The sequence below is a fragment of the Pteropus medius genome, unplaced genomic scaffold (genome assembly GCF_902729225.1).
Source record: "Pteropus medius unplaced genomic scaffold, Ma_sr-lr_union100, whole genome shotgun sequence".
In the NCBI taxonomy this organism is placed as follows: domain Eukaryota; kingdom Metazoa; phylum Chordata; class Mammalia; order Chiroptera; family Pteropodidae; genus Pteropus; species Pteropus medius.
In genome coordinates this window covers 5,043,128-5,068,173 of record NW_024354499.1, presented here as the reverse complement: position 1 = coordinate 5,068,173, position 25,046 = coordinate 5,043,128, and the positions used below count along the sequence as shown (strand labels likewise).

Below are 25,046 nucleotides of genomic sequence, written 5' to 3'. Positions count from 1 at the left end.
TCAGGTTCCAGCCTTGGCTTGACCCCAACATGACTCTGACCTCTAGCCTTTATTCACCCATTTATTCGGTCAGATGTTTGTGGGGTATTTTTTTAGCAGAGCCTTGGTGTCCTTCACTATAAAATGTCAAGAACATCATCACTTGCTGGACTGGTGTAAAGAGATCGGAGAGACCAGGTGAGGAACTCACCCAGACACTTATCTCACCCTTCCCAGAGTCAGGGGTATTGGGCCTCCCTAGGAGGGGGTGGTGGGAAGAAGGATAGGGATCGGGGAGGGAACTGTTCCCAAAGCGATACTTCTAAGTGGGGGGAGGGGCTTCTGGTCTCTGGGGAATTTTTGCTAAGAGCCCCACTGGTCATAGCCCCCATCTGGGTTGGCAGAAATCCTTGACTCTCAGGACAGACACAAATCCCTCCTGGGAGCTGTTTGTTGTTTTTAACTGGTCTGGGGGCTCAGCTCCTACCCAGCCGGAGATCATTAACACTCCAGGAATGTGGCTTCCTCTGGTCTTCTCCCCAGCTGCTGGCCCCTAGGGCCTCCCTCCTCCCACTCAGGCCATGGTCAGGGGAGTCAGAATGTGAGAGGATGAGGGCAGCGATGAGTGACTTTCCCAAGGCTCTGGTGATTCCAGCATCATTTTCAGAATGGAGCTTCCCTCAGTCTCCAGAGCTGCTGCTGCTCCCTGCCATCGCACTCATCCTCTTGCCACTGATTAGTCCCCAAAACAGGAATGTCTCAGCCACTTCCTGCAAGGCCTAACCCTCATATGCCCATCCTTCTGTTAGTACCAGGTGTCTCTCAGGGAAGTAGCTGAGAAGTGTTCCTTCTCCATGCCCCACTCAAAAGTGAGGTAGCTGTTGGCAGCCTTGTCTAACGTCAGAGCCTGACTCCTTCCCCACAAGGACACCTCCTCAGCCAGAGCAAGAATCTGGGGCCCTGTCTTACCCTGGTTCCCCGGGCCTTATGGAGGGGTGGAGAGAAAGAAGGTGAGAACAAAAAGGGGAAAGCGAAGATAGACAAATGGGCAAACAGGAAGAGACAGCAGATGCTCCCCCTTGAAGACCTCATGGAAATCCAGCAAGGAAGTGAGGAAAAGGGGCTGCCATCAGTCCCCAGCCGCCTGAGCTGGTTCTCCTCCTCTTCACAGGTGAGCAGGGCAGAGGGAGGGACAGTGTGGCAGGGCTCTCGCTCCCTCCAAGGGTGAGCTTCTGTAAGCTCAGTGTTGTTAGAGAACAGTGGGCAAGACACTGGAGGCAAAAGTGGGCCAGCTGCTGCAGGGTCAAGGACAGCTGGGAGCCACTAGAGGCTTTCAGCGGGGAAGTGGATTCATCTGGCAACAGAGTAGAGTGTAGTGTGGACCAAGGCAAGACTGCTGGGAGACCAGGGAAGAGGCCACTGTGGTTGTCAAGGTGAGGGAAGATGAGACCTGGACCAGATAGGGGGATGGAGATGGAGAGCAGAGGAGAGATCAGGATTACTCAGCTCTTGGTGATTCCTTGTAGGGAGGGTGGCAGAGAGGAGTCAAAGATAGCCCTAAGTTCCTGGCTTGGGCAGCTGAGGACATAGATGTTGGTTCCATTTCTCAGCGCTAAGAAACAGAGAAGGAAGAACAAGTTTTCAGAGAAGATGATGTGTTCTGTTTTACAAGTTAATAGAGGTTCCTGTGAGATAACCAAGTTGAGATGTCTGGAACTCAGGAGGCGGGCTGAGACTGAATATGTAGAGTGGCATGTGGTCCGTTTGTTGAGAGCACGTGGAGCTAAAAGAACAGCGGCAACCACCCAGGGGAGTATGTGGGGCGAGAAGAGGAGGACCTGGGATGACACATCAAAGGGGCCCCATCTCCAAAGCCTGGGCGGAGAGGAGGCTGCTAAGAAATCCAGCCACAAGAAAAGTGTCATGGGCCGAATTGTTTCGCCTCCCAAATTCATGTTGCAGTCCCAATCCCCCATACCTCAGAAAATGACTGTATTTGGAGATAGGGTCTTTAAAGGCGTAATTAAGTTAAAATGAGGTTGTTCTGATGAGTGAGTTCTAATCCGATATGACTGTTGTCCTTAAAGAAGAGGAAATTTGGACAGACACGTAGAGAGGGAGAAACCATGTGAACATGAAGACAACCATCTGCAAGCCAAGAAGAGAGGCCTCAGAAAAAAACGACGCTGCCGGCACGTTGATCTCGGACTTCCAGCCTCCAGAACCGTGAGAAAATTTCTGTTGTTTAAGCCACCCAGTCTGTGGTACTTGTCACGGCAACATTATAGAACTAATGCAAGAGGTAGGAGGAAGATGACAGCATGGTGTTCCAGAGGACAACGGCATGCTTCGAGTAGGAGGGGTTGCCCACATACTTGGTAGGTGCTGAGAGTTGAAGGAAGATGATGACCAGGGCGTGTGCCTTGGAAGGACCTGCAGAGGATGGTCTCAGTAAAGTGTGCTCAGGGCAAAAGCCAGATCTTTGTGGGTTGAGAAGTTAGCAGGACTCCCACTGACTGCCAGTGTAGATAATTCTTTAAAGAAATTTGATTGTGAGTTGGGCAGAGAGACATGGGGCTTTATAAAGGAGGGCTTTAAGAGGGAGACTCTTGGGCCTGTCAAAACTCTAATGGATGAGAGTGGAAGAAAATGTAAGGGCAGGAAAAAGGAAGAACCACCCCGTTCAAGGAAAATCTTCCTTGAGGAGAGAAGAGTCTGGGGTGGTCACAGGAGTCAGGTGGAGAGGACGGATTGGATGCAAGCAGCGTTGGAAGTTGAGGGGTGAGAGGGCAGTTTCCCCGGCCCCTCCAGATCCACTTTGCACCATTCTCCACCAGCAGTCCATCCCAGGAGGCTCACTCAAATGGACTTGACGTCTGGCTCCCACCACTGGGAGTCACCAGCAGAAACTGGAGGATCGGAACAGAGTGAGACTAAGGGATTTAGAACCCCCTAGCCTCTCCTGCAGTCTGTGGGCCTCACTACTGAAGGCCACAGCTCCATTTGAGGCCCTCTCCATCCAGCTGTCCTCTCAGACTCTGGTAACTGCTCCTACCCATTGCCCCTACGGGCCTAAGGGCCATGTGGGCTCTTCCCCATTGTTGCTAGCCGTGGAGTACTGCAATATTTCTCGTTGACTTGCCCAAATCCGTTAATTGTTCCTTTATTCAACTCTCAAAGTGCCCCATTTCAAGGGACCATCTCTTCTTGCCAGGCCCGTGACTGATATGAAGGTGTTTCCTTCCAGTGCTGCTTTTTTCTCCCTGAAGATGGAAGTCCGCTGCTAAGGGTAAGGGAGAGAAGAGGTATGGGGAGAAGGGTGACCATATGAGACATTCCCTGTGGAGAACGGGGATGGGCTTAACAGGGATGAGGCCTCAGCTGAGGCTGGAACCTCAGACTTCCAGGGTGCCATTAGCAAGCTTGCCCGATGTCCTCACAGCCTTAGCTATAAGGACAAACAGGGAAACAGGTTCAAGCGAGGTTGCGACTTTGCCAGGCAGGTGCAACTAAGGAACAGTGGGACAAGGGGCTGTGGGAAAGCAGAGAGGGGCCCGTGAGGTCAAAGCACAGATGTAGGGGAACACTGAGCAAGTGAGTGGAAAAAGCTGGGGTCCGAAAGGAAAGGACATATGAATGTGATTCAGAAAGAAGCTGCAATTCTGGGCTCTGACAAGCCCTGAGACTGGGCGGTGATGAAGAGAGTAGGGGAGGAGAGGCTGGGGTGCTCGGCGGGTTGTCTACATAGCCCCCCAGGTCTTGGGGAGACAGAAAGCCCATAAGCTGATAGCCACAGTCTCTGACAAATGAGGGGGTGGGACTGGGACACGCAGCCACACACTGCCCACGTGCACAGCCGCACGCCCACACACACCCACACAGTCACACTAGCGCACACACACCCACAGCCCTCCCAGACACCCTCACACGCACTCACCCTCACACGCACACCCCAGACAGCAGATGGGGCGCCCGGGTAATTGGTTAAACCTGTTCCGATGTCTGGCTCCGCATTGGCAGCGCCTGTCTGACAGGAAAGCTGGCTGGGCCTGCTCCGCTCAGCCTGCTGGCCTCCCTGCCCCTCCCCTTTGCATGGCTGCCCTGGAGCAGGGGCTTAGGAGAGGCCTGCGGGCCCCGGCCTGGCTCCCTCCTGGCCAGAACCCTGTTCACAAGGCCAGGGTTCCACGCGCCTGTGGGAAGCAATCACAGCACCCGTGACGAGGAGTTGGTGTAAATTGAACCCTGAGATGCTAAGGACACGAGCCATGCGGCTGCAGAGGCCAGAAGGACGAATCCCGGCAAATTCTATGGTCAAGAGGTTGTGTCATCGGTCCCCGAATGTGAGGCACTGGGCTTAGGCCACGAGAATGAAGAACAGCTCCCCCGTGTTCCCTCCTCTTCAGCCGCATGCAACTTGGGGTTCTCACAGGTGCTCATCACACCTCAGCCCATCGAACTCTGCAGGGCCCAGGAGGCCATCCTGGCTGAGGGGATAAAACCCACCAGGCTGTCTCAGGGAAGGCCTGGCCCAGACGCTACTGCCCACCAGACTGGTCCCCACCCCCGCAGGCTCTAATTTCCAGGGGGAGGAAGAGTCACAGGAGGGAAGGGAGCATCATTCCTGGGCTTCTTCTCCCCTTCCCGGCTGCATCTGTGTCTCTTCGAGAGAGACTTTGGTTTGTTCCCTGGAGAGGGCCCAAAAACTCCCAAATTAGCAAACCTGGCAAGCCCGCAGCTCAGAAAATAGTTCATCCTGATTCCATGTTTTTCAGGCTCACAGAAGCCTTTATTAATGAAGTCACAACACCAATATTTACCGTCTGCAGGGAGAGGCACAACATGGGGGATGGATGGTGAGACTCCCGCCCCGCCCCCTGCAGGCCTGGCCTAGGAAGATTGGCAGGTTTCCTTGGGTCCTTTCCAGCTCTTTATCTGGATGACAGGGGGTGTTTTGCTGTGATCTCCCTGTACCCCTCCCCCACCGAGTGAGAAAGAATCTCAAGAACGGGGCTACCACCTTCTGCCCCCCCATTAGTGCCAAAGGCCTCCTTCCTCTCTCACCCCCAACCCAACCTGTGCACACATGTTCCCCAGAGGTCATCCCACCTGCCTGACAGTGAGAGAGTCCACCCGAGGTTTAACTGGGCCTTGTCAAGGATGTTAGGGATGTGTTTTTCTCGTCAATGGGGGAAGGGGCGTCAGAGTGGGACAAAGCCCTTTGGTTTCTAGCACTGACTAGTCCCAAAGTGAGATGTTGATAGACCCAGCAAAAGTACCTTCTATGTTTGGATCCCTGCATGTGTCCCAGGCAACAAGGCTGGGCCTTTGACATCTTTCCAATAACTGCAACATTGATCAAGTTCCCCAGGACATTCCAGGTACCAAGAACAGCACACGGAAAGGCACAGTGCAGGCAGAACCCCTAACTCCCTGGAGGACAAGGATGACATGGGTGAGACCGAAGCAGAGGGCAGCAGGAGCAAGGTAGGAGAGGTCAAGGGTGGAGAAGTGTGGGCAGAGTGTGGGGCTTAAGAAGTGGGGGACATGGTCCTATATGGGCTTGAGGAAGAGAACCCTAGCCATAGCATCAAGGTCCTCCTTTGAAATGGGCCTCATCTTTGACATCCACATAAACCTAATTATGCCCACCACTCTTCCTCTCCCTTCCCTACTTCCTTGTTTCCCAAGGGAGAAGAAACCTTGGCCATTTGCCAAGGTGGGCAATCCTGCAGGAGACAGGCGGGGAGGTGTGTTATCTGTGAACGTGTTGGGTTTGAGGTGCTGAGGGGCATGGAGTGCAGCAGACACCTGGCGGCTGGCTTGGTGGGTCTGCGGCTCAGTTGGAGATCTGCTGGAGGCTTAAATCTGGAAGCCAAAAAGTCCTGGCTGTGGATTCAAAGCCCCAGGCTGAAGGCACAATGAGGAGAAGGACTGACCCTGGGGTGGCCAGAAGCAAAGAGGCAAGGACAAGCCTGGGGAGGGACTGGGAAAAGCAAGAGAAGGTGTCAGAGATACAGGAATGAAAGCAGGGAGGGTTGGGGGAGTCAGGGAGCAATGGCCAGAAGATTGGGGAGCAGGTGAAGGCTGATGGGAGGCAGATGAGTTTGGCCACAAGGGGGTGGTGCTAACTGTGATTGGTGTCTGTCGTCGCTATCAGCAGAGGATTGGGGAGCACTTGGGAGGTGAAGTAGAGACAGGTCTGGATGTCATAAGGAAAGGTTGTTAGGAATACGGGTTTGTTTTTTGTAGGATGAAAAAACCTTGGTGTGTGACAAGCAGGAAAGACAAGTGGACAAATTAAAGGGCGGGTGAACTGAAGAGCTTGGTGTGCCCTGCCTTGAAGCTCTTTCTCTGGGCACTGGTGGCAGGCCCAGCCTCCAGCCCTGTCTCTGAAGCTTTAATCTGCACGGAAGGGGAGTCTCCAGGGACAAATGAGCATCCTGGTAGGGCCAGGACTTGGGGCTGGTACTGTTAGTTTCTGTGAAGGGTGCCCCCTCCACCCAGCCCTCAATGCTCCCCATTTCCTCTGGTTTCTCCTCAACTGGAGACACCAGCGGAGTCTCTAAGCATGGGGAAGTACGCACACTCGCTCTCTCCCCTGACCCACCTGGGCCTGACTCTCATCACTCAAAGTTTGGAAAGACCTGAGCATAGCCTCGCTCATATACAAGGCGGTCCTTCCCTATGTCTAGTCTCAGTTTCTCTTGTTGTGGAGTTAGAGCTAGAGACCAGGTCAACCACCAACAAAGGAAGAGAGTTGGTAAATTGAGTCTCAAAGGCCCCATCCCAGGCTCCCAGGCCCTGAACAAGCTTACTCTGCCAGACCCCACTGGCCCCCAGAGCCAGGATCCACCACTCCAGGCTCATGGGCTCTGGAGTTGGAGCTGGATGCTCGTGTCATTAAGAGAGAGACTTTTATTGTTCCCATAGGGAAGGGAGACACAGGGGATCACAAAGAACTACGACGGGACCTGGAAAATAAATTAAAGCAGAAATGCATCAAAACAAAAAGAAAATAAGAGAAATGGAGAGTGGCTGGGAGATGGCAGTGGCCGATGGCCTGCCCAGGCAGGCAGGCAGGCAGGCAGGCTCTCCGTGGAAAAGATCAAGCAGTCCCAGGCCTCAGCCAGCCCATTTCTTGTCCCTCTGTCGGCGGTAGCCCCAGGATCCAAGCCCTATGGGACTGGAGCTTGAGGTCTCCCCGCAGCCCGACTGGGGAATGGCCAGAGTCCAGCTGGGCCCACCCAGGGGCCTGGCCAGCAGCAAGCAGCACTCTGCCCTCATGGGTTTGTGGCCGCCCACCCTAGTCATTGGAGGTGACATCGATGTCCTCCCCGGTGGCCTGCTTGGTGGCGATGCGCCACCGGTTGATGTGGTGGGAGCCCTTCTTCTTCTGCTCTGATTCGGGCCCTTCTTCCTCCAGCTTCTGCCGCTTGTACTTTGTCCTCCGGTTCTGGAACCACACCTTTACCTGGGCCAGGGAAGGAAGGGCACAGATGAGAAACACCCAGGAGGCCCCCAGAGCAGCTACTAGGGCCTCAGCACTCGTGCTGAGCTGGGAGCCAATGGGGAAACCGAGGCCAGGGTCCTCTCCTCTGGCCAGTTGTCACCTGATGGGTCTGGAGGCCTGCTGGTCTGGGAGAGGACACAGTGGACCAGAGAGGGGCAGTTTTCTTGTCCCTCTCAACAGAGGAGAGGGAAGGGTCAAGGAGCAGCGGAGCATCCTGAGCATCCTATAGCCACAGCACAACAGAGCAGGGAGGCGCAGGCTCTGCAGCCTGGCAGACCTGGATCTCTGCGGGTTTCTAGAGAGGAGATAATGATCGCTTCTCCTCAGGGTTGACGGGAACAGTAAACGAGAGAACATATGAAAAGCCATCGCATGCTCCATTGGTCGTCCTCTCCTGATCATGCAGTTTTTTACTTGGTCTTGCAGAGCCAGGCCAGACCAGATTATTTTGAGTCAGTGGGATGGGCCTGTGTGCTGATCCTCTGCTAAGTTCCTTCTCCTCTCTGGGCTTAAGTCCCTGGTCTACAGGAAAAATGTTTTCTGGGGCCCTTGCAGCTCCAGGGCACCTCCTGGGCTTTTGCTCCAGAGGGTCTCTGGGGGAAGTGATGCAGATTGGGTAGGGTTACAAGGCATGGATGGTTTCCTGGAAAAGACAGCACATTTAAAAGCAGCTAGTGCCAACTGCAACTGGAGCGATCCAAGGTACCTATGTGGGTGGTGAGTGGTGAGTCGTGTGTGTGGAATGATGGTGAGCACCTTGCTGTGGCAGCAGCAGCGACTGCTGAGGGGAGATCCTTAAACCCTGGGCAGGGCCAAAGGCAGTCCTAAGAAAGACTACCCGGTCTTACCCCTGAGAATGGTGAAAGGCAAAGGCCTTTACCATAAAGACATGCAGTGGTAGCCCAAAGCAGGCCTGGCATCCAGGCCCAAGGGAGCAGTTTCCTGCCCAGGATGCCCCCCCTCACAACTCCCAGACACTCCTCTCTGTCCCTTCCATGTAGACCACCTAACCCGGGGTTAACCCCTCCCCCAAAGGTTTCCACAGCACCATCTGCCCTGCCCCTTGATTTTAGAGCACTAGGATGGGGGTGGGGATAGCCAGTGCTAGTGCTACGCATAGCGGCCAGCCAAGGACAGGAAGAGGTGACGGTCCTAGCCTCAGGGGGGATGGAATGAGGAGAAGGCCTTCTTCTCTCATTTCTAGGCCGGGGTTCAAATTCTTCACCTGCGTGTCTCACATCAAGTAGATGGAGAAGATGGCAGGTGTTCTAGATGCAGGGCTTCTGGATTCCATGCCCACCTTTCTTTGGGTACAGGGCTGGCTGGGCCCTGGGTGGTTCTCAGCATAACCATCTGGCAGTCAGCCTGGCCCCTTCCCCCCTCCCGCCCTGAAGCCTGCTGTGACTGTGCCATTCAGTAGGCGGGTGAGCTTACCCTGCCTCCTGTGCAAGGCATGTGTGTGAGTCAGGTCTGGATGCTGGGCTGGGGTAGCACTCCTGAGAGCTCAAGGGGTTGGCCAAGGGCTAGGCATGGCCGCCTGGTGATAGGGTGATACGGGATAGCTCTGGACAGCACCAGGGACAGAGAGCCCTTTTCTGTACCTTCTCCCTTACACACATTCCCAAGGCTCCTTCCAGGAGGGAGACTCGCCTGTAGTGGGATGGACCCAGTCTTCTACCCTTGCCTGGCATCATTGGCCCAAAGAATGGAAGCTTTAATGGTGGAACTTCAGGCACAGGGGCAGCTTCCTGGCATACCCAAATGAAAGGTGATTTTTAATATTTTCTCCATGAAAACAACCAGGATCAAGGAGGCAGCTATCTAGAAATAGGTCTGTAAACCCTCTCCTCAGGCAGCCTGGCTATCTTCTGGAGAACAGCCTTGGGCCGAGTGTCCAGATGCTGTTTACAAAGACAGCATAGTAACAAGGGGATGCTTATGACTAGTAAAAACGGCAGAATGCACAGTTTGGGCACAGCGCGATAACAACCATGAAAAAACAAAATCTATACACGGGGGAAAAAAATAGAAGGAAATGTACCCAAAGTATGGGTGACTTTTCTTTCTTCTTTCCACTTTTCTGAATTTTCTTTAATGCATTACTGATAACAATTCAGTTATTTTTCACTTGGAAAAGAAGAAAAAAATTGGGCTTTGAGTGTAGTAAGAGTGACATAAGAGTGACACATGTGACCTTTTTAACCCAGCTAGACAACTCTGAGGTCACCCCAGAGCCCCTTCCCTAGAGGACAGAGGACTTAGAAGGAACTAGGGCACATAGTGTGGCTACCAGCTCCATGGGAGCCAGCCTGAGGAGGCTGTGCTGCTTCTGAACCTGTCTCCCCCACAACCCCGCAACACCTACACACCTCTCTCTAAGCCCCAAAGGCACAGTTGGGATGTTGGCTAAAGGAACCCCTCACTCATCTGTGACCCCTCAGGATTTGGATAGGTTCCTTATGGTCTCCCAAGTCCCTACCTCAGTGAACGTTTCTCAGTTTTTCAGATAAGCCAGGCCCTTCCAAGATTCTCCGCTTTTGCCTGAGTTACCCCACTGATATACTCTTACTTAGCCTTCGAAACCCTGCTCAGATGTTCTAAGACTGGACCTGCCCCATCTGTACTTCCTTAATACTTTCTCTATCTCAGTAACAGTGACCCCGGCAGTGCACAAATTTATTTGCTCGAAACTGTCTCCTCACCAGACTGTGGGAACCTGGAGAACCAAAGCGGTGAGTTAGCCTGCTTTGGAGTCCCAGCGGACACATTCCAGGGCTGTTCAGCCAGCTGGGCAGAGATGAGGTGATCCAGCCCTATGATCTGGGCCAGACCTGAAAAACAGGAGAAAATCAACGGCAGAGTGATTGAGGACTAACCAAAAAAGGGGTTTGGGAAGTGCTAATCGCTGAAGAGATGGGCTCCTTCTTTGGCTTAGTTCAGTGGACACTTATATAAGATGGTCAATTCTTAATTCTCCATGTTCTGGATTGGATTAACCACTGGTAGAGGGGAGCTGGGGGAGGGAGACTTATTATTGGGGGAAACAAGGGTCAGCTTGAGTCAGGCAGGATGAAGTAGGTGAAACTGCTGTGGATGAATGAATGAATGAATGCATCAATGCATTAGCAGATTGATCAAGGTATGCATTAATGAATGAAGGTGTTTATGTATTAATTCATGAGTGAATGGACAAATGAACTAACAAATAAGCAAACTACAGCTCCAGCCCCTATTTCAGACTTTATTTTTGAACAATCTGCTGTTGAAATAAACCAAGTCTGGACCCCTTCTTTTCTACCACTCCTCAAACCTAGCCCATCCCAAATGAAAGGGTCTGTGGTTCCCGCCCCCTGAATACTTTTAGGTGAATATCTGTCCTCACCTCAAGGATTTCAGATACCCCTGTCAAGGGGTACTTGAGTCTTGTAACTCTGACACAAGAAGTTCCTCCTTATGTCCTGTTATCTCTTCTGCTTTAATTTAAGCCTGTGTCCTCTTGGTCTGTTATTCTCAGACACAGAGAAAGTCCTCAGACTAGATAGAGGCTTAGAGACATCAATCGAGCCACTCTCTCAGCCTGGAGATCCATTTCTTATCATTTGATCATGTAAGCTGCTCCCACTCTAAAGTCGAGCTCAATGCCATACTAAGCTCCTCACCCCATCAAACTGAGGTCAGCTGTGACCCCCCCCATCAACCATAGCCCTAACTCTTTCTAAGCCCTGTTATCTTCTCTCTCAGACCATCCAGGATGCTTGCCCTCACTCTTAGGTGAATCTCACAAGATTCACCTGGCTCCTCGGAACCATGCCCTCAGAGAACTACTCTAGTCTTCCTTATCTTCCCTGCCCGCTCCTGCCTCCCACTGGACTTCTAGAACTTCAAAGGTGCTGACGTTCTTGGAGAAGACCTAAAACTTAGAGAAGGGATGAGTCCATCTCAGAACACACAGTGAGCTAGTAACGAAGGTCTCTTGACCTTCTCTAAAATTCAGGTCACCTGGATATCTCTCTCTCATCCATCCCTAAAGGCAGAGCATTCCAGAGCAGGAAGGGACCCCAAGAAGTCTCCATACCATGCCCCTAGGGGAAAAAACCCATGTGCAGGTGACCACACACCTGCTTCCTAAGACCTCTCTCCATGCTCTCTGGCTCCAAGATAGTGGCCAGACTGACAACTCCTGCTCTATCAATCTTCCCACCTCAAACCCTTTCTTTCCTTCCTACCAACCTAGAGTCCTATGCATCCTCCAAGTCTCCAGGACCTGAGGCCTCCTGCAGTTCTCCTGACCTCCCTCAACACACACCTATGACTTCAGGGGGACTCACATTGCTCAGTCTGTGCATGTCCCATAAGAGTACACACTTTGCATTCAGGTCTCACCACTAAATGAGGAATCTCCAAGGCCAAGCAAGGAGCACACTTCCACACCCTTTCCCCTCACAGGCTCAGCTACACTCAAAGCCAGAAAAGGTCAAGAAGCACCTGCTGAAGTGTTCAGAAAAGGAGAGGCAGCTGGAAACAGTACCCAATCGATCAGCCTAGAACAACCAAATGCTTTCTGTCACTCCCCTTAAAATTAATGTGCCCCCTTACACAGAAGCTTACAAGTTGCATTCCTTGCTATCCGATGGCTTACTGGCCAGCATCTAATGTGTGCATATAATATCACCTGACTTTTGGGCATCGGTCACGCTAAGCCCATATGTGCCCTACATTGTGGGCACACAATGTTACACGTAGCCATCACACACACACACATACTCACTCAACTTGCACTCATGGTTCTGATCTGACCCCACCAGCCGCCACAACTGAACTTAGATGGGCATGATCTGGGTCAGACTCTAGGGCTGCACCACAGCAGTAAAGAGCAACTGATCAGAGCCAGAAGGGAGAAGGGCCTGGGGCCCCTCCCTCCACCTCCTGGATGGACCTTCAGCCTTCCCAGCACAAATACCCTACTCCCAACCACACATACGTCTCTGCCTCAACAAAGAAGCTCAGGGTGCCCACCTCTCAACACTCCATGCTAAAGCTGTAGGCATACAGAGACCCCTGAGCTCTGGATTAAGACCCACACACTGATTTGCTTAACCTTCTCAGGAGTTTTATCCATAGATAAAACTAGATCATCTAGATCAACAACCTAGATGAAAGTGCAAGGGAAAGATAAAAAACAAAGGGACAGGGAAGGAGCAGTCACAGCAGAGAGCAAGGGAAATGACTGATAAAGTTAACATTGTGTACAACCAAGAGAAGTTTGCCCATTTATTGACATGTTTATGGAGCACCTATTGCTTGCTGGTCACTGAACTGGGCGCTGGGATATAGCAAGAAATAGGAAGGCTTGTCCTCTGCCTCCCAGAGCTGAGATGCTCAGGCCTATTGTTTATTGAAATCACCCAGAAAGCTGTTGTAAAAACTTTTCTGGGTCCCATCCTGGAATTCCTAAGAGAATCTCCTAAGTGAGGCCCAGGAATTTGTATTTTAAGATTTGTTTGCACGGTAGATATAGCCTGTCTACAGACTGACATTTGGACGTGGCAGACAACTAGACAATAGCAAAGTCCTGTGCATATTATGATATGTGGGAGATATACCATGAACTCTGAGGATTTGGCGGAAGACTTACACAGAAACACAGAGAAGTAGAATATTGATAAGCCAGAAACTTGGGGCTGAAAAGAACCCTGGATTTCATTTCATTAAATCTTACAGATACAGATACTGAGGCCCAGAAAGAAGACAAAGCCAGAGCTGATGAGATGATAGATAACCATAGATAACCATTAGCAGACATAGGAATATACTATCTGTCAGTTGCTAATGGATCTATAAAGATGGAAGTTTGAGGTGGATGCTGGATATATAGAAGATAAACAAAACAGATGATAAAGAGATAACCAATAGTTGAGTAAATAGAAGTTATGTTAGGAAGAAGATTATAATTAATAGAAAATAGGAAATATAAATTGAACAGCTTTGGGGAGGCAGTTTAATGAGAGCAGACAGAAATACATGGCTAGATATAAAACAGCTATCTGTGAGGCACAGATTAGAGAGCTTTGAGAAACAAATATAGATATTGACAGTAGAAATAGATGGCAGGGGGCTGATGGGACTGACTGATAATTGACAAGTAGCTGATAGCTGAAATGGCAGATTAGCTTGCCTGGTAAGTAAAGATGGATAGGTAATTAGTTAATGCTATAAGTTGGGTCCAAATGATAAGTTATGAGAGGGACAGAAAGACAGCTCTGATAATATAGGAGACTGGACATAGCAGAAAGAACACTGGACTAAGGAGTCAGAAACCCAAGTTTGGATCTTATTACGACACCAACTTGATATATAACTTTAAATAAAGGGAAAGGAAGGACTAGGGATGAGAATTAATATTACTCGAGTTCACATTAGGTGCCTTTAATTCTTAACCTATTTTCTGAATGAGGAAACCAGAGCTTAGAGAGGTTGAGTAACTTGCCCAAGGTCACACAGCCAGTTAGCAAAGAGGAGGATTTTGAAATCGCATCTGCCTGCCTGGCAAGCTCTTCCCTGTCTCTTCATCTCAGAGTCCTTACCTGGAGAGACAGGCCTCTACAAAGGTTTCTCAGGGTCAAACCTCCAATAGTTCTATTATTTTTTTTTTTTGTTCCATATGCTAAAATCAGCTCACCTATATAGACGGAACATGATTAGACATGAATTTTGAAGTGAAGCTGGATACTTTATATTATTCTATCTAGTTTTTAAAAATATGTTTGAAACATAATAAAAATGAAAGAAACAAACATTACGATTACTAACTGGCATTATTAAGAGGAAATATTGACAGGCAGCTAGATTCAGTTTTAAAGTTAATTGAAAATGCTCTCACGGAGCTAAAAAATTAAGTTTAAAAACAATGACATTATTTCAACAAGTGTTAATCTGTGAGTGCTGGGATTATAAACCGTTTTGTTGTCTTATACTTCTGCAATTAAGTTTTAATAACTATTACTTTTTAAATGAAGTTAACTGTAAATACCAGTCTTAAATTTATACCTTGTTTTAGATAACAATTTTAAAATGCTGTTTGCCAGGAGGGAAAGAGAGTGTTATTTAATTAACGTGGGTTTTTAAATTTTTTATTTTTTTTACATCTTTCTTTAAACGGTTTTAAAAATTAATTCCGTTGTTTTATAAGCTTTATCTCTGCAGTTAGAACAGCCCAGCTAGAAAATCTGAAAAAACACGGGTCCTGGAGCCGAGACTAAAGCAATGTATTAATTAAATGGGGCATCAGACGGAGAAGACAACAGTAGATACCAAAATACGACGCGAGGACAGGTGAGGGTGGCCGGCTGCAGGGAGCTGGGGACGCAGCGAGGGCTTGTTCTCCCCCACTAAGCCCCCCTCCTATCCTCATCGCTACCCAGGAGGCCCCAAGCTGCCCCTCTCGCCCCTAGGCCGGCCCGGGGAAGGGTGGTGGAGGGTAGGGGGCGAGGCGAATAGGAAAGGGGTGCAGATGATGAAATGCCGGCGGGCGGGAACTGCTAGGCCAGCCGGAGACCTGTCTCTCGTTAGCAGATCTGGGAGTTGTCAGGGATCGAAGGGAGTAACGTCTTCCGAGGCCCAGCCAGGCACTGAAATCTGCTTGCAGGGCAGCAGCGGCCCCTCCAGTACGTCGTACTCGGTCAGACTAAGAGCTTAAGCGGTGCTTCCAGTCAGCATATATGTATGGCAAAGTCTTTAGGGACAATAAACCCAAATCGTCCCTATAGCTCCCATCTAGTTCTTTAAAATTATTTTTCTTAATTATCTATTACAAAAGTACTACGTGGTAATCATAATTTCACCCAGTTTAAAACCCTCCAACACTACTGGAGTTTATTCTCTCTCTAAGTCAACAACCCTTCAGATCATTGAAACGGTCACCGAGGACCCAGAATCTACTTCCCCGCCATTCTCAGGCCCCTCAGATGCGGGCTCATGTCCGGAGCCATTCCCACGGTTTCCAGAGCCCTGCCCCCACCCCTCGGCCCCCCACCTCCTTCCCCACCTCCCTCCCCACCCCTTGCATGGCCACTGTGGAGATCAGGGTCACCTTCCGACACCAAGCAGGGCTGGCTGCTCCCTGGCAAACCCTCTCTGTTTCTGATATTTCTAGCTTGAGGACACGTAGGCTTTCTCACCACACCGCACCCACTGGTGGGCAGTCGAGGCCTCCACCAGCTCTGCCCGTGAACTGCAACGAAGCCAGAGCGGTGAAGGTCTGGGCATCTCACGAAACCATGAGCGCCCTGGAAGAGTGGCGGAAGAAGGGGGGTGGTAATCACAGGGCTGAGTCGGCTCCTGGGTCCACTGGTGCGGCCGCGAGTGACAGATAACCTGGCACTTCCTATGGGTTTGGGGAGCGGACTCGGGATAAGGTTCGATCTCACTTCTTGATGGGTCCTTAGGGCTTGATTTAAGTCCTGCGGCCTTTGCGAGGCTAAACACCGTCGGAGTTTGGTGCTCTAAAGACAGGCTTTGTGAGAGCTCCGCCGGAGTGGCTTCGGAACTGGGAGGCAGCTGGCTCTAGGAAGGCTGGGGGAGGACTCGTGCCGCTCCTGCACCCGTCCGTCCCCACCTCCATCGGGGCTCGGGGTCGAGCGCCGGCCGCGGCCAGAGGGGGTGATTATTACCTGCGTCTCAGAGAGGCTGAGGCTGCCGGCCAGCTGCTTCCGCTCGGCGCCCACCACGTAGTGGTTCTTCTCGAAGGCGCGCTCCAGTCGCAGCAGCTGCGAGGGCGAGAAGGCCGTGCGGATCCGCTTGGGCTTGCGCGCGAAGGGGCCGTGCAGAAGCAGCCCGTCCTGGGGCACGTCGCTGGCTGCGGCCGCGCCGCCGACGGCAACACAGGCAGGTAGACAGAGAAAAGGGGCGCCGTGAGCCTAAGCCCGGGGCCCTCCCTCCCACTCGCACATGCCCTTGAGAGCTCTGCTAACCTCCCCAATCCTTGAACCCCTACTCTTTCTCCCCTTTCCTTTTTGCCACCCCTTTCTTAAGTCTGCTCTCCCCTCTAATACCCACACTCCCCACACTCCCGGTCGGGCACGCGTGGAATTGCAGCGCTGCTTGTTGGCCAGGAGGTGGGCCCGAGCCCGGTGAGGCGCCCACCAGCCCAAATCACAGTGCCTGGAGCAACCCAAGAGGCCAAGGCGTGGGAAAAGTCCCTTATCTCTCTTCCTTCGCTTGTCCCATCATATCTTCCTCAAAGTTAACACACCAAGAGTAGAGAAAGAGCTGGGTGTCAGGAAGATGATAAGGGGAACAGTGAAACTATTAGGCATTCCCACACCAAACACAGATTCAGGAACTAAGAGATACCCAAAGAACTCTCCTTTCACACCTGCTTAAACCAGCTTTGTAGCTAAATGCTCAGGCCACCAGCTCTTTGAAAATTCCTACCAAAAGGCCCAGGTTCTACTTTGTAAATGGTAAAAATAGGCCAGCAGCTAGGTCAACTAGCCAGGTAGTACCTGGAAGTCTAAGGTCAGGTTCTTCTTCCCTACCACTCTCCCTCTTCCCCTCTGGTAAAACCCTCTCCCCACAGGAGACTCCCACTGCTTTCTGGTGGGAAAAGACCTTGCTTCATTCCTGAATAGTCCCCTGCTAAAGAAACATGTTTATAAATGTCTAGATATCATCTCTCTCTCTAATATATATAGATATAGATATGTTGGTTTCTGCATGGGCGAGTGTAAATATATACTCCAGCCTCCCTACTGTCTTTTTCTCCCATCTACCATACAAAATTTTCAGGGTGTGAATGTCCCTTGGCAAATGCTGTCCACCGTGGGGGGACTCAGCTCCTACATGCAGGAGGAGGGGCTGACATTAGACTGGATGAGGGCTGGTGTGGTGGGGTCAGGTACTACAAAAGCCAAAAAAACTTCTATCCACAGTCCCAGTCTCAATGCAATACCCACCCTCCACTCTGCCCAGGCTCTCACACAATCTCTGGCTTGGTTGCACATGCTAACAGAACTAGAAATAGGCACTGACATCACCCGTGTATGTCATGCAGTGGCATACAACAGGCCCCCTGACCCACCAACAATGCAGAACCCTAGATGGAATGTTTTGACAGTTAGCTGTTGAGATTGACTGATCCAATTAATTTCTTCAGAAATGGCCACTGGTTTGACTCAATTTGACCTGTTGTTTGTTCTTAAGACAATTGTTTGGATCATTTAGTTGAGATCTCCCATATCTGAAAATATCTCTGTAAGAGAACCAGGGCACATAATTGAGATGCTGTTGCTAAAACTCTCCAGGTTCATGTCCCTCTGCTGGTGGAAACTGCCTGACATTACTTTCTTCAAGTCCCTGGGCTTCAGACACTGACAGAGGTGAACTTTATTGCTGGAGATTTCTATAGAACAGGATTGTCTAGGAAGAAGAGGCTAATTCTTGGGGTTAGGGGGACAAAGTCCCCTGACCCCAACAAGTTACTAACTTCCAGTCACCTTATCCATTTTAAGTGGCTAGATCCGTGCTGCTACAAAAGAGAGTGGGCTCACATCATAGAAAGATGGAGAGGGGACACTCTGCCCATTGGACCCTTCAAGATGGGGGCAGGCCCAGAACTCTCAGGCCTGACTGCAGGAAGAGAAGTTAACTTGTAGTAGTAGAGGGGAACAGATGGTCAGGGAGGTGGTCTGGCAGAGAGTGGTAAGAGGGAGAAAAGCGGGCAGCCGATCCAGGTAAGAATAAGGAGGATGAAAGTCTGGAGTAGGAGCAAGTGTGATAGGCCAGAGAAAGGTGGAAGAGGTAGATGGAAAGCAGACACTTCTTGTTGATGTTCAAATAAATTGCTACAAAAAACAATATTTTCTGAGTCCAGGCAAAGTCCCAACAGTGGTTTCCTCTGGACAAATGATCTGGAGAGAAAGAGAAAGCCTAGCTCATGCTAGCACTTGGAAGGTTTGGTTCTAGCAGCTAGACTGGCCCAGGCTGGTCAGAAGTGGGGTGGCAGTGGAGAGACCCATAAATGTGAGTCAATGGGATGCAAAAACGTGAAAGGCAGTGTGGGGCTGAGGAAGCAGAACTGCAGTCTATCTCAGTGTGATTTGATGGCTGTTTTATAATTCAGTGGTTTGTGTCAGTCACTTGTGTGGTGGAGTTCTCTGTATTTGCTGTATTTGCTTGTTGCTTCCATCATCTACAAACCCAACGTAGATGATGGAAGCAACAAGCTTTCCTGTCATTCTGACATATGCATGTCCCTTCGCCTGCAGTCTGAGTATTTTAGAGGAAAGCTAGGTTGTTTGGTGTCTGCCTCATTGAGAGAATGGCCCCAGTTTATTGTCATGTCCTATTGAGGAAGATACCATGCGTCTACATGCATGTGCAGAAACATCAAGGGTCCTTCTGACCCAACTATGAAAAAGCAGGCAGCAGAAAAATTATTCAAGATGCTGGTGACGACAGACTTGATTTCAAAAGAAGCAGGGCTTTTCTCTTTAAGGAAAAGAATGTTTAGTACAAACCTAACCAGCATGAGAAGCTGATCAACAGCCCCATATTTCTGTAAAGACAAGGGTGGTGCCTTAGGTGCCTATGTGCAAGGACCCCTCTCACTCTGACCTATGGGGAGGAAGCCTTGATCATCCCTAACGCAGTTTCAGTTTCCCTTAACTGAACTATAAGGGCAAAACAAGCTTGGAGCTGAAGTGCGATGTGGCCTGTTTTCATCCAATAATTCTGGGTGGTGAGAGTGGGCTGTCAGTTTCAGACAGGGACAGATGAGAAAGTAGAACAGGGCTGGCTTAGGTTTCTTTTTAGCGAGGAACTGAACCCCACTCCACCTCGTTTTCCTACAGCCTCTCTTTGTGGGCCACTTCAAGGCAATGCCTTGGAACTAGCAATGGAGACTCCCAGGCACGAGGAGGCTGAAAGTGGGAGCTAGGAATCCAGAGGGCCCGGGGCACGAGCTGCAGTTCCTTCTGCAGAGGCCGCTGCCCGCCTGGGGCCTGATGGCCAGGCGGAGGGGCCCGGGGCTAAGAGAGGGAGAGGCAGCGGAGATAACCTTATTCCTCCTCCTCCTGCCGGAACAAAGGCTCTCTTTGAAGCACCGGACCATTACCATCTACAGTCTCAGAGGGCTGGGTCTCCCACAGCCCCTCCCGACGCTGCTCTCTGGCTTGGAAAGTTCCTGCTGTCCGGGAAATAGCATCGAAGTGCAGCCAACACTCGGCCTCCACCGGCACCTCCCCTTCACGCCTCGAAAGCTGTCCCCCCTTCCTCGCTTCAGGGTTCCCGCCGGCTGGTCCCGATCGTCCCGCTCTGGCTTTTCCTCTTCCATCGCCTTGCTTAGCGGAGAAGCCGCTTCCCTGCGCGCCGGGACCGCGCTGCCGGAGAGCGCAGAGCACAGAGCGCAGACATGTTCCTTTTCGTTCGTGTGGGGTTTCGTTTCTTGTATTAAAACGGGCTGAAAAGAGCATCGCAGAGACCGGGTTCTCTAGAAAACGCGGCGCGGGAGGGCCTGGGCCGGCTCGGCTCGCAGACCCGGGACCCGGCTGAGCCCGCAGGGCACTGGGCTGCCGGGGCGCGCACGCGCTGCCGCGACGCTGACCGGCCCTAAAGCCAAAAGTATCAGGGTTCAAAGTCCTTCAGTGCCCAGCTGATTGCCGAGTTCAAAAATGCGGCCACCCTTGGCTCCATCTCCGCGTCTAGACACGGTTCTTAAGAGAAAAATCCAAACGTTTTCCAACTCGACAACGTGCTCCCCGGGACTGATGGCTTAGGGAGCGGCGGCAATTTCTGAAAGGATTTTGCGAAGGATTTATCTGTCCTCGCCTGGTTGGGGATGCTCAGAGCCGGAGCTGGATCTCTTGCGAGGCATCCTGGCCCGTGGACCCCCAAGCCGGCGCGGGCGAAGCCAGAGGCGGGAAAGGCGGCTCCCAGCGTAAGGCGCGGGTCGGAAGCCGAGGGCGCCGACGCAGAGGCCTTCTCCCGCGGAGCAGAGACCATCAGTCTTAGGACCTGCTCTGCCCTTTCTTCCAAGCCGCTGTTCCTCCAACCATCTTCCTAAACGCTGGTCCCTCCTCCACCTGGCCCGAAGGTTTACAAACAGCCGCGACTCTCAATTGGCGGGCGCTGGATTTCGAGATCCAGGCTGAGGTCTGAGCCCATGGAGGACCGAGCCCATGGAGGATCGAGGCGATTTGCTCAATTTTGAACAAAATTTAATTTTATCAGTTAACATTGATTTTTAATTGACAAGTTTTTTGCCCCAAGCGCCTGACACCGTAAGCATTTTTCCCCCCGGAAGATTTGGGCAAATCTTTGAAATCTCCATGGGAAACAAGTCTGCCCACAAAAATTCTTGTTCAAGTAATCACATTCTCTTATTTTGTGGGGTCCGTTGGGCAAGTGTCTACTAGCTAGATGAAACTGAGAAAACATTCTGACAAATCGGGACGCGGAAAAGCGGCTTTCCGTGAAATAAACAGCTATAGCTAAAGCTTCAAGAGATCATTTTTCTCCTATTATCTAGATAATTATACCAAACATCCAGTTTACTTTGACTGTGTAGACCCGGTTTACCGTCAGATTAGCTCCAGGAGCCGAAGCTCTAGACCTGTCCTTTTCATTTATTTCGCTAAAAGCCGGGTTACCTAGCTCTGAGTCATGAAACCTCATAAGGCCGAGGTCTGTCAACAATAACAAAATAAAGCCGGAAACTAAAGCAATTACTAAACAAATTAAGGCTACTTTAAAAAAGAAAAGAAAAAACAAACTCCAACAAATGCAAGGAAGAGAACGAACTCCAACAAATGAAACTCTCTTTCCTTTGGGAAAGTCAGATAATTCAAACGTGTGTGTGTGTGTGTGCATGCGCGCGCGTGTGCGTGCGATGTGTGTGTGTGTGGTATTGTGTGTGTGTAAGGCCAGTGGGGGATCTTCATTAGCAAACCTATTGCCCGGTGCAGTCGTAGGGGTTCATACTGCCTAAGACCTTAAAAGATTTTTGCTCCCGCCCCTGGCTGGGAGGATGGCCATCCGTCCCCCAGTGGCCAGGTGGTCTCCTAGAGTTCGCAAACGGCGGAGGAAGCTGGTTTGCTACTGCAAACCTTTCTCACCCGGGGTCTGAAAGGCGCGTGTGACTTGGAGAAGTCGGGCGGACGTTGCTGAGAAACATCCCAAGACAGCGGAACACTTCACACTGAACATTAACTCTTCAGTTTGCCCTGCCCGCTGCCCCTTCTTCCCACAGACCCAAGACACGCGGTTGGACTTTCCCCTGCCGGGACGCATCAGCGAGGGCGGATCTTGGGAGTTGGTGGTGGACCTGCGGGCGAAGCATGATCCCAGGCCCAGCCAGGGTAGAGGGAGGGCGGCGGGCGCAGCCGGATTGGCCTAGACGAGAGGGATTAAGGTAGGCCAGCGGGAGGACCAGGAGAAGCTCCAAGGATGCGCCCGGGCTTGGAGTCCGGATCCGCATCATTCCTGGGAAAGCCTGGAAGTCCCAGCATGGCTCTCTGGGAGGGAACCTAACGCGACAGAAGCACAATGGATCCAGCTCGGCTCTTCCCAGTTTGGGAATTGACCTTTGCAGACCCGCAACCTTTTCGCAACAACTTCCGAACAGCCTCGCGCGCCCCCGAGCCTCCTCCACGCCACTGCAGCGCGGGCGCCTGCTGGCTGCCTAAGCTGGCACAGCGTGGGCACTCACCCTGGAAGCGGTGGCCGAAGAAGCGGTTCCGCAGGACCCAGGGGTAGAAGTGCAGGGGGTCCCGGTGCTGGGCGCTGAAGAAGGAGTGCGGGGGCTGCAGAGGGGAGGCGCCCAGCTGATGCGCCGGGTGCACGGTCAGTGCGGGGTGGTTCATGGCCTCGGGGAATACGAGCTCGGGCCCACCGTAGAGCGAGCGGCCCGCACCCGCGGCGGCGGCGGGGAAACCGCTCACGAAGGCCGCCTCTGCCGCGGCGGGGTGAGGGTAATTTAGCGCCGTGGGCCGGAGCGGCTCCTCCGAGGCGGCCGCCGCCAGGGTATGGGAGCCCGCGCCCCCTCCGCTAGTGCCCCCGCCCGTGCCGCCGTCCTTGGCCACCAAGGACTCGATGGTAAAGCCGCGCTTGGCTGTGGGCTGGAACATGGTCGCGGGCGCCAGAGCCGAGACAGGCAGCCGCCGGGTTCTGGGGAGCGCTTCGCGTCCTGGCGCCGCCGCCGTGCGGGATGTGCACCCAGCCAGGCACATGCACACACACCAGCACCCCTCACCTCCCCCGCCCGCCCACCCGCGCTCAGCCCCTGCGGGCGAGCCAGGCGCGGAGGGGCGAGGGGTGTGTGAGCCAGCGAACGAGAAGTCGGGCCACCGCGCGCTGCTAGGCGCGCCGGCCTCTGTGGCCGAGCAGGCAGCTCCTGGCGCGGGCACTGGCGCGGGCTCCGTGCGATGCTGCGAGCTGCCTCTACAGCCTGGGGGCTGAGCCCAGCCCCCTCCCTCTCGAGGCCAGCCAGGACCGACCCCCGCCCCCGGTCCTCCCAGCACTGCCCAGCCCGGCCGCTGCTGCTGCTCTGCAAGACGCAAGTTAGCGGGCACCTGCCCTGCGCTCGCCCATTGGCCGCTGCTCACCTGCCCAAGGTGGGGGGCGGGGCGGGGCGGGGCGAGGGGCGGCGGGTGGGGAAGGAGCCAGCAGTCGGAGGCAAAAACCGGACTGGAGCCTTTGCAGAGCGATCTAGGCCTCTTCTCCCGCCTCCCTCGCCACTGGCTGCTCCTCGCGTCTCCGCCCTTTAGCTGAGTCTGGCGGCTTCCGCAACCGTCTCAACCCACGCGGGAGCCGGAGAAAGTATCCGAGGGCCCGGAGGCTTGGGAGAAATTCCAACCTCACTTTCCAGTGTGTAACTCAGTTGAACCCTCTCCACTCCGTCCCGGGATGTCATTTCAGTTCTCAGACAATTTGAACGAGTGGAGGGTGCGTGTTTAGGGTCCAACTAACAGGTTCTCCCAAGAACCACTACCCTGACCTCCAAAACTCTCCCGCTCACCCACCATCCGTCTCCTGGTCCGCGCGGCCTTGTTCATGAAGTTTCACCTTTTCTGGGTGTCATGAGAGACTGCTCCAGAAAGGAGATGCTCAATTCTTTTTACAAGGGCCGGGGCCTGGGACAGCGCGAGAGGCCGCCGAGGCAGTTGCCCTGTAGCCCTCAAACCGCAGGTCGCAGGGCTCGGAAGCACCTCCTTGGCCCAACCACAGCCACCGCTGTCGGCTCGCACCGGACAGCCGGTCTCAGCGCAGGAAGATCTGCTTTCCTCACCTTCTGTGGTCGTGGGGCTCGGGTGCAGGGGGCCCTGGCCAGGCCAGGGACTAGTGGACGCTGTCTTAAATTGGAGCTAGCTGAGCAGTCTACCCCTTCCCCGAGACGACACACCAGCCGTTTCAGGAACGCAGCGGCCGCCTGTCCCCCCCTGACCTTCCCCCTCCACCCACGACCGCGGAGCAGCTGACGACTCTTTCCCCGACAGTTTCCATGTCGCGCAATAATTTCCCGAGGGATGAGAGGGCGGTCGGCAAGGAGAACCAGTACTCCGCAAACTTTTTCACCTCGGCCTTCCAGGCCGCAGACAAACACCGTGTCGAGGCCTAGCAGGGCGCTGGACAGTGATGGGGAGGCCGAGACCGGGACCCTGCCTGCGCAGTGCGAGATAGGGACCGCAGCGCGTTCCTCTTCCTCGCCGCTGCGGGGGTCAGTCAGAGCGGCGGATCCCGCAGCTCGGGTGCGCAGATAGGTGCTGGGCCTCTGCAAGGCTAGAGGGTCCGCGTGCTGCGTGAGTCCGTAGGGACTCCAGGCCGGGTCTTGGGACTGGCCTGCCTGAGCGCCCAGAGCCCTGGTCCGGGAGAGCGCTCCGGGCGCCCTTGTCGCCACAAAGCGGGTTAAAGTCTATTTTCCACTCCACTGCTTCGAAAAGCCCCCGCGCGCCGTTGCCATTCCAGCCCCCTTGGGCTAGGTAGGGAGGGAGTGGCGAGGGGGGGAGGTGAGGCCACCGCACCCAGCAGCCCTTCGTGTGCTGTAAAGCCCAGGGCCAAGCACCGCGGAAGCGCCCAGTAACGCCTGCGGCAGGAATCGTTAAGGAATCCGTGGCGAGCGCTTGTGTCTCTTTTGCTGGCCTCTCTGGATCATTCGGGCTCTCTGTGCTGGTCTCTCCCTCTCTCAAGTTTCGGTCTCAGGCTTTCTATTTTCCCCATCTCCTGTCTCCCTGCACCCCTACCCCGACTTTTCTTCTATTTCTTCCCCCATTTCCTTTGCCCTATCCTCAGCCCTAGAAAAGGAGAAGCTCCACTGAGTGGGAACGAGGACCTAACCAGGCCATATCACTAAGAAGGAGAGGGTGTGGAGCTGGGCAGAGGCACAGATGAGGAGAGTTTTGTTCTGTATGGAAAGAAATGACAGGGCGGTAAGGTCCCCGCAGGGACGGGGGTTCAATTGGATAAGCGTTGCCTAGGCCTATGCTCAGGAGACAGACCAAGGGCTGGGGGCTGCGAAGAAGTTGAACCCGGCCCCAGGGCCTTGAGCCCTTAGAGGGAGCGGAAC

General features: G+C 52.9%; 1 protein-coding gene across 1 annotated transcript; it reads right to left on the bottom strand.

Moving 5' to 3' along the window:
• Positions 1 to 6,876: 6,876 nt before the first annotated feature.
• Positions 6,877 to 23,084, bottom strand: EMX1 (empty spiracles homeobox 1). Its single transcript, XM_039852564.1, has 3 exons — positions 22,194 to 23,084; positions 16,159 to 16,343; positions 6,877 to 7,450 (listed from the first exon to the last, which is right to left on the bottom strand). The coding sequence occupies exons 1-3, from the start codon at positions 22,711 to 22,713 to the stop codon at positions 7,283 to 7,285; spliced, it is 873 nt and encodes a 290-aa protein (XP_039708498.1). The 5' UTR covers positions 22,714 to 23,084; the 3' UTR covers positions 6,877 to 7,282.
• Between the last annotated feature and the right edge of the window lie 1,962 nt (positions 23,085 to 25,046).